The following is a 14,206-nucleotide window of genomic DNA, read 5'->3' as shown; positions in this document are numbered from 1 at the left end:
CCTATATATGCCTCTCTTACCATCACAACAATACAGCATGGGTACGCAGACCACCATGGGCCTGTAAGGTGAGGCCTGAGATGGTATAAGGCCTATGTAGGGTAGTCATGAAAAAGATGGAAGGAAGAACCACGTATGACGTCTAACAAATTCTCTACTAAGACCGGTGTTACTTCGCAACTGGCCACAGCAATAACACAGTAAAAATTTTAGCAGTTATGAGAGGCACAGTTTTTCTTAGCCACGTTACATACTTGTTGACTTGGTTCAGGCAGGTAGACAGTGATGGCTGGCTCACCATAAAAAGGACAGTTAAAGAGGCTCTGTCACCACATTATAAGTGCCCTGTCTCCTATATAAGGAGCGCTATAATGTAGGTGACAGTAATGCTTTTTATTTTAAAAACCGATCTTTTTTCACAAAGTTAGGAGCGATTTAAGTTTATGCTAATGAGCTTTCTTAATGCCCAAGTGGGCGTACTTTTACTTTTGACCAAGTGGGTGTTCTACAGAGGAGTGCATGACGCTGACCAATCGGCATCATGCACTCCTCTCCATTCATTTACACTGCACTAGCGATATCCCTGCGTAAATAGGGAGATGCGCTGCCGACATGATAAAAATGTATGGGGACGAGCGATTGGCGTAACGAGTTTTCATCCCCGTACTTGCTCCTTGTGAAAGGAGCAAACGAGCACCGTCGTTTACATGGCCCACGTTGGGCCATGTAATATCGCCTTTGCTCTTCTGAGTGTGAGTGAAATGATAAAAGAGCAGGACATTGCTATACAAAACCAACTCCCCACCAGGAATTAGAACACCAGGAGAATGCAGGATTTTATTAATGGTGTATATGCTGACAGGTTGGAGAGAAAGTTTTAGGCCGTATTCACACAAACGAGTGTGAAATCGCTGTGAAAAAGGGCCGTTTTACACGGCCGATTTGCATTCGTGCGGGACCCGTTTTCACGGAGACCTCAGACTTGAGTCTATTGAGGGATCCAGGAAAACGGGCAAAAATAGGACATGTCCTATTTTTTTACGGGCTGTTCACATGGTCCGTAAAAAAAATGGCTGTGTGAATAGCCCCAAAGACGTGCATTGATTTTAATGCAGCCATGTGCCGATTATCCCTGTCGTGTGAATAAGCCTTTAGGAAATCAGGTACTGCAGAAGGGTGTACCAACAGACGGCGGAGCTTGTCAGAGGATCAGAGATGTCAGTGGAGCAGATACATTTTTGTTCTACTGACTGTTTGTAGCACTGATTGATCAGTTGAGTGTTGCACATTGAGGCATATGACGGCACTTGTCACCAATCCAAGCTCGTTGACCTTAATTCAAAATGTACCAGTGCTCTCTGAACTGTCACATGCCATTATTGATGCTTCTGGCATCTACAGTGGAAGAAGAGCCTTCGGACTTCTTTGGTGCCTGGGGGCAACTGCAAGCTCTGCATCCTCTATAGCTATGCCACTGCTTGGGAGAATTGTTAGTTTCACTCTGTTTTGTGCTACTTCTGTGTAAATGCCTTATGCTTTATTATCATGGCCCGTTTTAAAGCCTATGTACATCTTTGAAAACATGTTGTTTTTTTTTTAGAATAAAAATGTGTATCAGTGTGTTTGATGCAACATTGTAATTACATTTTATCAAAAATTATTTTTACTTTTTGAGATACAGCTGCTTTGTATCCTGTATACAGAGCAGCTATATTTTGTGCTGAGACCTGAATCCGTCAGGTCAGTGGTACTGACGGGTTCAGTGACAGCGGGTGCTGCGTCAGAGACATTCAGGACCCGATGTCACTGAACCCGTCAGTCCTGCTGCCTGACGGATGCAGGATTCAGCGCTAGATACAGCTGCTCTGTATACAGAATACAAAGAAGCTGTATCTCAAAAAGTAAAAATCATTTTTAACAAAAAGTAATTAGTAAGTTGCACCAAATACACTGATACACTGTTTTATTTTAAAAAAAAGTTTTCAAAGAGTGTACATAGTTTTTAAGAGATATTCAAACAGATAATACACACATAAAAGTATTCCATTAAGCAGTGCTACATATACTCATAATTATTGAACTAATAGAGAATCCAGATTACTGTCATTTACACACTACTTTCTAAATCTGCAGACCATTTTATGGAATTCTTCTTTAAATCCTGATGGTTTAAGCCATGCTCATTCTAGCTGTTCTCTACAAAAGCACATTTCTAAATGCCCTGGAGCACTTTCATAATATAGAGCCGAGGATTTAAAGGACGCTCAGGTGTGAGATTGCTGCAGCTGAAATTCCACCGATCATTATAAATAAAATGCATTTACTTCATGAGCACAAAAACAATTTCTATAATCCTCTCATTATGTAGGAAAAAAGTCATTTTATGCGAGCGGGCATCAATAATTCCAAGTATCATTAAGTCTTTAAATCAAATAATGGCAATATCATTCCAAAGGATATAATCTGTAAAAAGCCATATTTATGCAAAAATTCTTAGTAAACTGCGATAGTCTCGAAACACAGGAACATTATATAAATTCAGCCATATGCTCAGTTTCTTCTATATAAATGTGTGATATATAAAGCTTGGCTTGTTCTTTTCCTAAGGGCCAAGAGATCAGCACATTATGAAAGAAATGTGCTGCAAACTGTTTTACTTCCCAGCATGCATTAAAAAACCCAAAACGGTATATCCTTGTGTTAACTCCCAAGCTAGCAAAATAATATTTGCAAACAAAAAAGACCAGGCCTGCATATCTAGTTTTTGCCCTCGGTTTCCACTTCATTTTGATTAACCTTGGTCAAGACTTAGGGCTCATGACTCCTTACAACCCCCAAGTTGTACGCAGCCGAAATATGACACCCATAGTCTTCTATGGGGCCCTACTGTAGCTCTGTTTGCCTCATATTTCATATATAGGCATACTGATTTTTGTTTTTTCAGTCACATTGGGTATGAATCCAACAGAAAAAAAAAGTGCCATGTTCGTTTGGACCCCATGGAAGTATAGGTTTTGTTAGGAGGATACCCCCATAATACAGTGCGGTTTGAAGGCACCATATAGCGGCTGGGGTACTCTTTATTGAGCTCCTCTATGAACAAAACACTGTTTATGGCCTCATGCACACAACAGTGCAGTATTTACGGTCAGTAAATACTGCACGGACAGGCCGTGGGTGGGCCACGTAGTGTAACCCACATTTGCGGGCTGTGCTTACATTAAAAAGTATAAGAGCGCGGTCCGTCAATGCCAAAAATAGGACATGTCCTACTTTTGCGGGTAATTTTTCTGCCCAGACACACACCCGTATATATACGGGAAGGTGTCTGTGGCCAACAGAAATTAATGCTGAGTATTTTATCCGCAATTACAGATTGGTAATTGTGGATAAAAATTGTCGTGTGCATGAGGCCTAAAAAAGTAGGCTTTTCCTGGGACTGTTTATGAAGATGCCCTCTAGCTAAGGGACTGTATATTGGGACACTTTTGTGCTGGTAGTATTAATAAGCTGGCTCCGTTTAGTGGGACACTCTAGCTCTGGTTTAATTGTGGCAATTAAGGGGTCAACAGTCGGGATCAAAGTTTAGTCAAATCCCAGTAGTTGTGTTAAAAGAACATCTGTCTGTTATAGCTGCACTCCCACCGGTGATCACATGGTCACATTGTCAGTGGTATCAACTACTCTACCTTAGGCTCTTGACATATAAATGTCAATGTACACCAAGGGGTTAATTATTATTCTAATTAGAAAACCAAAGTCAGCGAATTCAGTGACCGAGTAAAGATATCTACATCAAAAAGTACAGTAGCAAAAGTGTGAAGAAAACTATAGCAAACACACGAAAGCTACAAATTCCTGCAATAAACACTGGCCAGCTTTGCTTTATTCAAACAAATGATGCGCAATTGTGGAAAACAAAGGAGAAAAGAAACATCTTGAAGAATTGTAGTAATTTTTTTCCAAACAAACTTGCAGCTAAACCTCTATCCCAGATGTTTCTGCTTTCCAAGATGTTTACTGAATGTCTAATTAAAATAAGTATTTCATGGTGTTAACAAATGCGCTATGTGTCTGATAAGGGCAAGGTGCTACATAGCGGCAGCAGCAAACCGCGGCCACATGCGGAGGGTGGAGTTTACAAACAGAATGTTTATTTTCCACACGACTTTGCAGGTGAACAGCAGTTTTAAGCGCAAAACCGAGCGTCCACTAACAATTTGTTTACCTGCAAAATCGTGCAGCCAATTAACAATGTCTTTCAAAACCAGACGTGGCCGTGGCTTCCGGCTGCCACTATATAGGACCGTACCCATACTATCTGTTACATATAAGTAGACGTAACACTGCTATGATACCAACAAGGGCTTATGCACACTATCGTAGTACAACATCCAATTGGAAGCATAATATGGTGGCACATGGCGTGCTGACAACTCTATAGTATGAAGCCGCAAGGGACTCCGTGTGTCTATGTTCAGATTCCATGAGGCCTAGAGAGTAATTTTTGCCTCAGTTATAGAATCTATCTAAATGTCTCCTCTGAGAGATCTTCAGGTTGCCTAGCAACCACTGTTTCCTGTCTGAGTGACTACAGGTTGAGAACATATACCGTATGAAAAGTATACTACCACTGTATGCTAAACAGGGTGATTATGAAGGCAATTATGCCAATGAAGAACATACCTTAAGTGCCCAATTTATAAGAGACATCCATCTTGTAGCACATTGGACGTCCTTTGCCTTCAGAAGCACAGCAAATCGATGTGGCATAGATTCCACTAGGTGTTGAGTTCTGCAGGAATATTGATCCATGCGGACATAATAGTTTCTCAGAGTTGCCACTGAAATGTCTGCCATAGGATAAACAGATGCCGTGAAGGGATGAACTTGGTCGGCCACAATACTTAGGTAAGCCCAACTGATCAATCGTCCATCCACAGGTACCCAGGGTGTGCCAAGAAAATATTCCCCATATCATCACTCCACCTCCACCAGTCTGAACTGTCCACACCTAACAAGAAGGGTTTATCAAGTAATGCTGCTTGCACCAAATTCTGACCCTCCCTTCGGCATGGTGCCACAGAACACAGAAATCTGGATTCATCTGTCCAGGCGATTTTTTTCCACTGCTCACTGATCCAATTTTTGCACTCTTTTATCCACTGGAATCTTCCCTTTCTGTTTCCCTTAGACAGCAATGGCACTCAAACTGTCACATCAGTACTAAGGAACGTCAAGTCTTGCATTCTTACACATGAGTTGGAGCACCAGCGTTGTATTCAGCCGCAATTTGCTTGAATGTGCACATCCTGTTTATCAGAACAACTCTTGACATCTTCCTCTGACCCCTTTCGTTGACGAGTTGTTGACGTCCAAAAGTATCTCTTTTCGCTGGATATTTTTCCTCGATCACACCATTCTCTGTATACGCTACACACCGTTGTACGAGAAATCACCCAAGGTTGTCAGACTTCGAAATACTGGCCCTGGCTATTCGAGCACCGGTGACAATGTATCATTCTGAGTCGCTCCGATCTCTGGATTTTCCCATTCTAATGTGGATTCCCACTGAAATTGATCCATTGAAAACTTTCTCACTTGATTTTGTGCTGCACTCCGGGGTCTAATAGAGCAAAACTCCAATCGTGGAAGGGCAGGTGTCTCTAATATAGTGGCCATTCTGTGCAAACCAATCAAAGATAGACTCTTGGAAGCCACCATTTATAGAACACCCACTTCCCAGCTTCCACTGTTTAGATACAACAATAATATTGTTCATAGTGCCATCCAGAGGGGTAACTCAAGCGCTCCTCCGGCCAATACAAAATGTGTAACAGGGCCCCCACTTACCATGTGCCATTTATAATACTGGTTCCTTTTTATGTGGCAGAGGGACATTTGGATCCCCTTAGGCATCAGGGCCAGATTCAACTGCTACCTTAGCACCCTCTATAGATCCACGTTATCTCTAGATACATGTGGTGACGTATTGTTCGGGCTCATTTTTTTTTTTCGCACACTGTGGTTTATATATTTGTTATATTTCCCATGAAATTATTTATTGTTGTTTCTACTGTGTGTTTTCTGGTGCTGTTTTTTTTTTTTTTTGCAGATATTTTTAACTGTTGGGTTTAGAGCCTATTCAGGCTTCCTAGCATATTGCACTTTATTATTCTCTTTGTACTTTTTGTATTTATCCTTGTGATATAACTTACCAACAAAACTTATTTTCAGGGGAGGTTCCCTCCTATTATGATAGACCCCGAACTATGTAGGTTTTTAAATTGTTTGTTCTTTGCTTTATGACTAAAGATTGTCCTTGCTGATAAGACACAATAGAAGTTGAGGAACTTCTTATAAAATGCCCACCTTTTTTTTTGAGTTTTGTCGCATACTTTTTTGGGCATTGTTAGTTTGCACCGCTCACTGTCTTATAATTTATTAAAGGGGTTATGCGGGGACCAAAAATTATTAGCAGTGTAGTCCCTGCAGTATGTGAGTACACTCGCTAATATACATTATACAAGTCTAGTTGCAGAGTTTTCTTTGATCACGATACAACTCTTCGTCACGTGACCTTCGTTACTACTGCGCCTGCTTGTACATAGAGTACAGCGGGGGTTGGTCACATGACAAAGAGTCGTATTGTCATCAAAAAAGGCTGTGCAACTAGACTTCTGCTCCCCCGGCAGCGCTATAAAAATCTATGAAAATCGCAGAATCAGTGCTACGGGAGACCGGAATGTATATTAGTGAGTGCACTCACATATTGCAGGGAGTACACTGCTCATTATTTTTGGTCCCCACATAACCCCTTTAAGTGGTGCCCAGTCTTTTGCAGCTCTAGATACAGCTGTGGCATCCTGTCCACAAGCCTACGTTACACTTCCAGGTGCCAGCTGTAGAATCCGTGGATTTCTTTACTCCTCAATCTTAATGTATAGTAACTGTAATGATGGGGTAGGGAAACGGACAAGTGAGCCCTAATCTACCCGCCACTCTGTCCCTGCCTACTTGCAACGACCCGCCCTAGGCGACTGGGTACAACTGGGTGGCGGACCCTACGCTCAATAAGTGCACAAGAGAAACAGACAAGGGTACACAGAAGCTAAGGGAAATAGGGCAGTTGCCCACGGCAACACCGTGAGCAACAAGAGTGGTGAACGAGCCGAGTCAAACCAGGAGTGTACGAGGTACCAAACGCAGAGCAGGAGAGTAGTCAGTAAGCAAGGGTCAGTATGGAGCAGGATAAATAGTAGAAGCTGTAGCTGGGCCAGGAAACCACACGAGAAGAATCACAAGCAAAGGAGGAACAGGAAAGGCAGGATATAAATAGACAGAGGGCGGGAGCTAGCTCCGTCTGGCCAGGCTGCGATAGGCTCTCCCACTCCTAAGCCTGCCATCCTGAGTGGTGGAAGATGGAGTCAGTCTCAGAGACATAGACTCAGGTGCAAACTGATTACCTATGGGCGTATACACAGAAGTTGTGCCTGGCAGATCCTTTACAGTAACCTGTAGAATTTCCCATGTTGCTGTAGTGCACCTGTTTAAGATGTACAACATTGTAATGAGTCTGACGCTAAACCATGAACTCATGGGCCTTAAACAGTTCCAGGAGCATTTAGTAATTTATTCTGAAAAGTAATTTTATTATAATTGTGTTTTCTTAGAAGGATTTTGAAAAGATGATAATCATTCCTCGTACCTATGATAATAATCTCTTTATCCATTAGATGATTACATTAAGAGTAATTATGGGGAACGATGAGCTCTTTCTTTCCATTTAGAGCCATTCCACAACAAGTATTAGATCCGTAACATAATTATTAAATCTGCTGTTAATCAGTGTAATTTGTAGTCTGTTCTAGATTTATTGTGGAGTGTAAGGGCACAGTCACACACGGCAGATTTTGGTGCAGATATTTCTGCGACTGAAAATCAGTTCTTCGTGTGGTTGTTTCTGCAAATTCCATTCAGATTAATAGAACTGATTTTCAGTCGCAGAAGTTTCTGCAACAAAATCTGCCGCGTGTGAACTTAGCCTCAGGGTATGTTCACACAGTCTATTTTTAGCCGCTTTTCGGCCTGTAAAATGCCCCGAAAAATGGCTGAAAATACAGGGGCTGAACGCCTCCAAATATCTGCCCATTGATTTCAATGGGAAAAACTGTGTTTCGTTCCCACAGGGCGTTTTTTTTTACGCGACCGTTTGTAAAAAGACGCATAAAAAAAACACCACGTAAAAAAGAAGTGCATGTCACTTCTTGAGACGGTTTTGGAGCTGTTTTTCATTATCTCAATAGAAAAACAGCTCAAAAACGGCCATAAAAAACATATCAAAAAACGCTTGATGCATAAAAAACGGCTGAAAATCAGAGGCTGTTTTCTCTTGAAAACAGCTCCGTATTTTACAGCCGTTTTTTGTTAAGCGTGTGAACATAGCCTTATACTGCAACTATCAACTTACTATGTTATAATTCCATTTGATAATTATGGGGCATAGCAATGATTTGTGTGGAAATGAACATCAATTTTCATGATGGCCAACGCAGGATACATGTTGGAAACATTTTGAAAAGCATCTTAAGGCCTGGATCACACATGCAGTTTTGATGCAGTTTCTTTTAGCCAAACACAGGAGTGGAAACAAAAGAAAGGAGATGCATCCATCTTTTCTTTATAACTTTTCTTCCTTTTGGATCCACTTCTCAAAAGACTGAGCCAAAAACTGCATCAAAACTGTGTGTGTGTGTGATCCTGACCTAAGGGGATTGTCTAATGAGAATATGGACATCATAGAGGGGTCCCCAACTTGGATTTGGACCCTACCTCTAATAGGGCATGACCACACGTGGCGGATTTCCTCCGCAACTGTCCGCATCAATGCCGCACAGAATCTGCGTTGCAGATTCTGCTGCGGATCTGCACAAAATGTGCAGTAAATTGATGCGGACTAGCTGCTGCGGACTGCGGTAAAAGTACTTCCCTTCTCCCTATCAGTGCAGGATAGAGAGAAGGGACAGCACTTTCCCTTGTGAAAGTCAAAGAAATTCATACTTACCGCCCGTTGTCTTGGTGACGCGTCCCTCCTTCGGCATCCAGCCCGATCTCCCTGGATGACGCGGCAGTCCATGTGACCGCTGCAGCCTGTTATTAGCCTGTGATTGGCTGCAGCCGTCACTTAGACTGAAACGTCATCCTGGGAGGCCGGACTGGAGACAGAAGCAGGGAGTTCTCGGTAAGTATGAACTTCATTTTTTTTTACAGATACATGTATATTGGGATCGGTAGTCACTGTCCCGGGTGCAGAAACAGTTACTGCCGATCGCTTAACTCTTTCAGCACCCTGGACAGTGACTATTTACAGACGTCTCCTAGCAACGCTCCCGTCATTACGGGAGCCCCATTGACTTCCTCAGTCTGGCTGTAGACCTAGAAATACATAGGTCCAGCCAGAATGAAGAAATGTCAAGTTAAAAAAGCAAGACGGATCCGCAGCACACATAACATGTGCATGACAGCTGCGGACTTCATTGCGGAACTTAGAATCTCCATTGAAGTCAATGGAGAAATTCCGCCATGAGTCCGCCACTGCTCCGCAACAGACAGAGCATGCTGCGGACACCAAATTCCGCTCCGCAGCCTATGCTCCGCAGCGGAATTTTACGCCTCGTCTAAACGAACACTGCTAAATTAAAGTGTAAGTCAATGGACAAACGGCTCCGCTGCGGATTAACGCTGCGGAGTGTCCGCAGCGGAATTTAAGTGAAATTCCGCCACGTGTGAACCCAGCCTTAGCTAGAACAGAGAGCCGCTAACAAAGACTCTCACTTTTCATACTGGTGCACCTGTCCCTTCCATATATTACATAGTCGGACTCGGACATTCATTTAATGGCCGTCATGTAATACTACATTTCCCCTGCATATGATGTATGGACAGCCTCAGATTCCCCAGGCGATTTACAGGGTCTCTGAAGGAAGACTCGTGGTGACCAGGGTGTAGCTACAGTTTAAGGGGGCAGAGGTAGCAGTCACACCTGGGCCCTTGTGCCTGAGAGAATCCAAAAGTCCCTCTGTCGCATTAGAAGTCTCCAGTATTATAAAGATTGTACCATGTTACAAAATTTTTGCATTGAGGGCCAGGAGCTTCAAGTAAAGACATGGAATCAGCAGATCTCCCGGGGCGGTATCACTTTAAAAAGTGCTTGTCTTGATTAGATATCCCTTTGGGGTTTTATACAAAATAAAATGTGCTCCAAGACTAGTAATAGGACCAGGTGCTGCTTCCTTATATATAGCATGCTACCAGTTTACCCCTCGCCCCATAGCTGCTTTGGTACATAGAAACTTTATTATTCTAGGCATTCTTTAATAAGTTGTCCAAGTGGTGTCTTTTTCAACAAAACTCCTCGCTTCTCACTGTCATGACATGTCTACTACAGTATGTCGCCCATTGCTGCCTGCTGCAGTGAAATGTTATCTATGGGGAGATCACAACCCATGATTGGCCGGACGACATGTCATGACGCGGCTTTCCAAATAAAAAACGTGCATTGAGACTTTGTAAGGTAAGTATATTAGAAAGTTTTAAAACCTTTTTCTGAGACTTGAGAAAAGAAAAACCTAATGGACGTGGATAAATAACTTTTGATGGTTGCTCCACATTTATTATGGACTTGTGTCAGGGACCATATTACACACCAAATTACGGGCTGTATAGTTCAGTGTAGGGTAATATTGGAAACCAGCGCTTCTAAGGGAGGACCTAGTCCGGTATATGGCATCAGATGGAACATGACGTAAAATCTATTGCAGACTCTGTATAAGAGGAATTTAGATGGAGAGTCTATCACAATGCCCCTAGCTAACAGGTGGCATTTATAATATGGGTGTCTTCTTATGTGGCAGAGGGACCTTTGGGCCACTCAAACACAGGGGCTCTGGTGCGACTGCTACATCTGCACCCCGTATAGTTGTACTTGAAGCCTTTTCGGCTGCCCTCTATCAAAACTGATGCCAGTAATGGATCTCCTCTGCTGGAGACCTCATCTTTGTGATCGCTAAACAACACGGAAGAGAGTGCACATGTGCGGCGGCCAGCTCCATACAGTCACTCAAGAGAGACCCCAGAAGAAGGATGCCATAGATGTCTCACCCATGCACGCAAGAAGTTAACCTTTCGTTCACCCTTTGGACTCTACTCTCCCACTTTCCCACCTTGCAGAAAGTCTAATGATACCATTTGTGTATGGGGAACTTTTTGAACAATAAAAAAAAAAATCTTTTTTTATGATCCCACAAAAATAATAGAATATTTCTTGGTTTTATGATGGAATTAAAGTGAACATTTTCACCCTACAAAATCTGACACAAATTGTATTTCATTTTTCCCAGTTACGTATATTGCAAAACGACTCCTCACTGGTTGCCAGTAGACATGCAAATTCTCAACCACGGGGAAGAAATGATGGAGATTGCAGTCACACGGTAACAAAAAAGGACTTTTGATGTCATTTGTCACTTTGATTTATGATTTGAAAAGAGGAGTCATCATGAATATTCAGATTATTTCTTTCTCTGTTCTGTAACTATCTGACTATATCAGTGAAGTCGCATTAAACATCTGTTTGTGAAATAAACCAGGCTCCTGGAGACAGATGCTCGAGACTGAGAAATGCCATCCAGCTGTCTGACTTGTACATTCACAGTGGTTTTCATTTGCTTAAGGCAAGACAGAGAGGATGGTGGTGCCTTTGTAAGATTTTATTGTGTACATGTATAAACACATCCTATTAACTCCAGGGATCCATAGAAAACCAATGACCGCTGCTAACAAGTGAGAGCAAAATGAATAGAGAATGCTACACTATTTCTGCTCAACATCTGGAGACCAGACTGGGCTTCCATGATTATTTTCATGTCAAATTGTTGTAAAATATTTTGTCTGTCGGGATACATATGAACATATTAAGAAATGCTGTATTATCAATTATAGAAGTTAGGGCACATGCACCCGACTGTTTGTATTTTGGGTCCGCAAGACACGGACAGCACAATGATGGCATCCGTGTGCTGTCCGTAATTTTCACCTCGCCATGCACTTAAATGGGTGAGACTGAGCCGCAAACACGGGCAGGAATAGGACATGCTCTGAGTTTTGTGGCTCGGTCCCACGGCCCCCGTGAAAACCACTATCGTGTGCATGGGGCCATAGAAATGAATGGGTCAGTCTGCTTGCCGTTCAAAAAACAGATAGAAAAATGACAAAAACAATGGTCGTGTGCATGAGCCCTTAGCCGAATGTTTAAAAAATGTTACCCATTCAAAGGGAAACCCCACTTGAGCAACTATTGCCCATAGTGTAAACCATAACAGTAGTACAATGTGTCGAACAGTACTAAACAAAATCATAGCTAGGCTTTCCTTCACCCGGGGCAAAGATAAAGTTCACTGCACTAGTCCTGTATCAAGTTTTATGTTAAACATATTTTTCAATAATTTGTGGCTATTTTTATTTATTTATTTTTATTTTCTGTCATTATATTTTAAAAAATCCTAAAATCTTGTAGTTTTCACTCTGACCACTGAGCCTCACAATAGACTGACACTTCCTGTTCTGTAGAGATCACTTCTCAGCAGTCATCTCATTATCATCACAAGCAGGATTACACTGACAGGTAACACCTCTATATAGATAACACAGGATCCACCATTCATAATAGACTGACCCCTCCTGTTCTGTAGAGATTACTTCTAAAGAGTCATCTCATTATCATCACAGGCAGGATTACACTGACAGGTAACACATATATATAGATAACATTGAAAATAGGTGCTGGTCACCGCTCCCCTCCTCCCTCTCTCTGCACAGGTCACAGAGCATGCCCACAAACACTCTCCCATAGAAGTCAAGGGGTCCGTTTTAGACTAATGTTTCCTATGGTCCATGTGGCTGCTGTAAGGCATAATATAATTTTTTTTTAAAAAACGAAAAATAAAAACAGGTTAGAAAAAATGAATATGTATCTGTATCTGCCTTTATTTAGTATATATATTGTTTCTTACATTTTCTCAGATCTCAACATATCCTGAAATCTATGGCATGAGATGACCCTTTTAAAAGAAAATGATTTTGTCATACTCTGTCACGAGATGTCTATGTTATATGTATCTATGATTGGCCACCCAGTGGTTGTGATGTGAATTACAGATTATCAAGGGTTTTGCTAGCATGTTGCAATATTGTATTGAATTTCTTTCATGAGAACTTGGAGTCCCTAACCAAATTAAAGTAAAGGTAAGGATGGATACATCTGTAGGTTATAAATTTTCTTTAGGGATAAGGTCAAATGGCCTATATAGTCTGATAAATCATCTTACTCCCAATTCCAGTGAAGAAAGGTTTATCCCCCAAAATGTGTTTGGGTATTGAAAGTGGAGTCATTGATATATTGAAACCTTCTCACATGTTGAGAGCAAAAGTTGCAGGTCTCCTGTTCATGGAAGCTGAACACCGGTCCTGATCATGTCCTGATGACACAAATGCATGGCATGTTGTATATATCAGAGTTCTCTCCTGTTACAAGCATGCACTTATGTCAGTTAGACATGGGTCAGGACAGGTTTTTAGACGCTGGATGTAAACATGAAAAATTACAATCACTGACAGCAATCAAAGATTTTAGAAATGATAAAAACGTAAAACTTTTTTTATGTTTCTGTACTCACTTGAGTACTACACAGCCTGTACCAATAGAAGGCGCTGTCCAGAAAACTTGTATCCGTGTTCTTCGCCTTGGAGTGCTTTCTGTGACCGCTACATGGCAATTACTCATGAACTGAGTATCTTCATCATCTATTATCTGCAAATTAAAGTTCTTGGTTAATTACATACTGACAATAGACTTGATCATTACTGAACATTGAACTGCTGAGCATCAGTAATACTGTATCTGTGATGATGGGAAGTAACCTGTATTATTGCCATACATACATTTTCGGGTGTTGTTGCTTTTACTGATTATATTCTTTTCACTTTAGTAAAATTTTAATATATCATAGAAATGTATGTGTCAAATCAGACCCAAAGGTATAGTTCTATTTTAACCCCTTGCTGATTATAATTGGTCTTAGCTGCATGAAAGATTTCCAGTAGAGCAGCGTAATACTAAAATCACTAGTAGTCAATCTCTTTTTGGAAC

The 14,206-nt window shown here is 41.6% G+C and overlaps 1 protein-coding gene across 1 annotated transcript in view; it reads right to left on the bottom strand.

The window, feature by feature from the left end:
• SPON1 (spondin 1) overlaps nucleotides 1–14,206 on the bottom strand; it is a 213,579-nt gene that overhangs the window by 152,715 nt on the left and 46,658 nt on the right. Inside the window, exon 3 of the mRNA XM_075837782.1 lies at nucleotides 13,734–13,867. Coding sequence (XP_075693897.1) covers nucleotides 13,734–13,867 — 134 coding nt within the window. The remainder of the gene's footprint in view (nucleotides 1–13,733; nucleotides 13,868–14,206) is intronic.

The sequence above is a fragment of the Rhinoderma darwinii genome, chromosome 9 (assembly GCF_050947455.1).
Source record: "Rhinoderma darwinii isolate aRhiDar2 chromosome 9, aRhiDar2.hap1, whole genome shotgun sequence".
NCBI classification, from domain to species: domain Eukaryota; kingdom Metazoa; phylum Chordata; class Amphibia; order Anura; family Rhinodermatidae; genus Rhinoderma; species Rhinoderma darwinii.
Note: the sequence above shows the minus strand (reverse complement) of the source record. Positions and strands in the feature narration are given on the sequence as shown.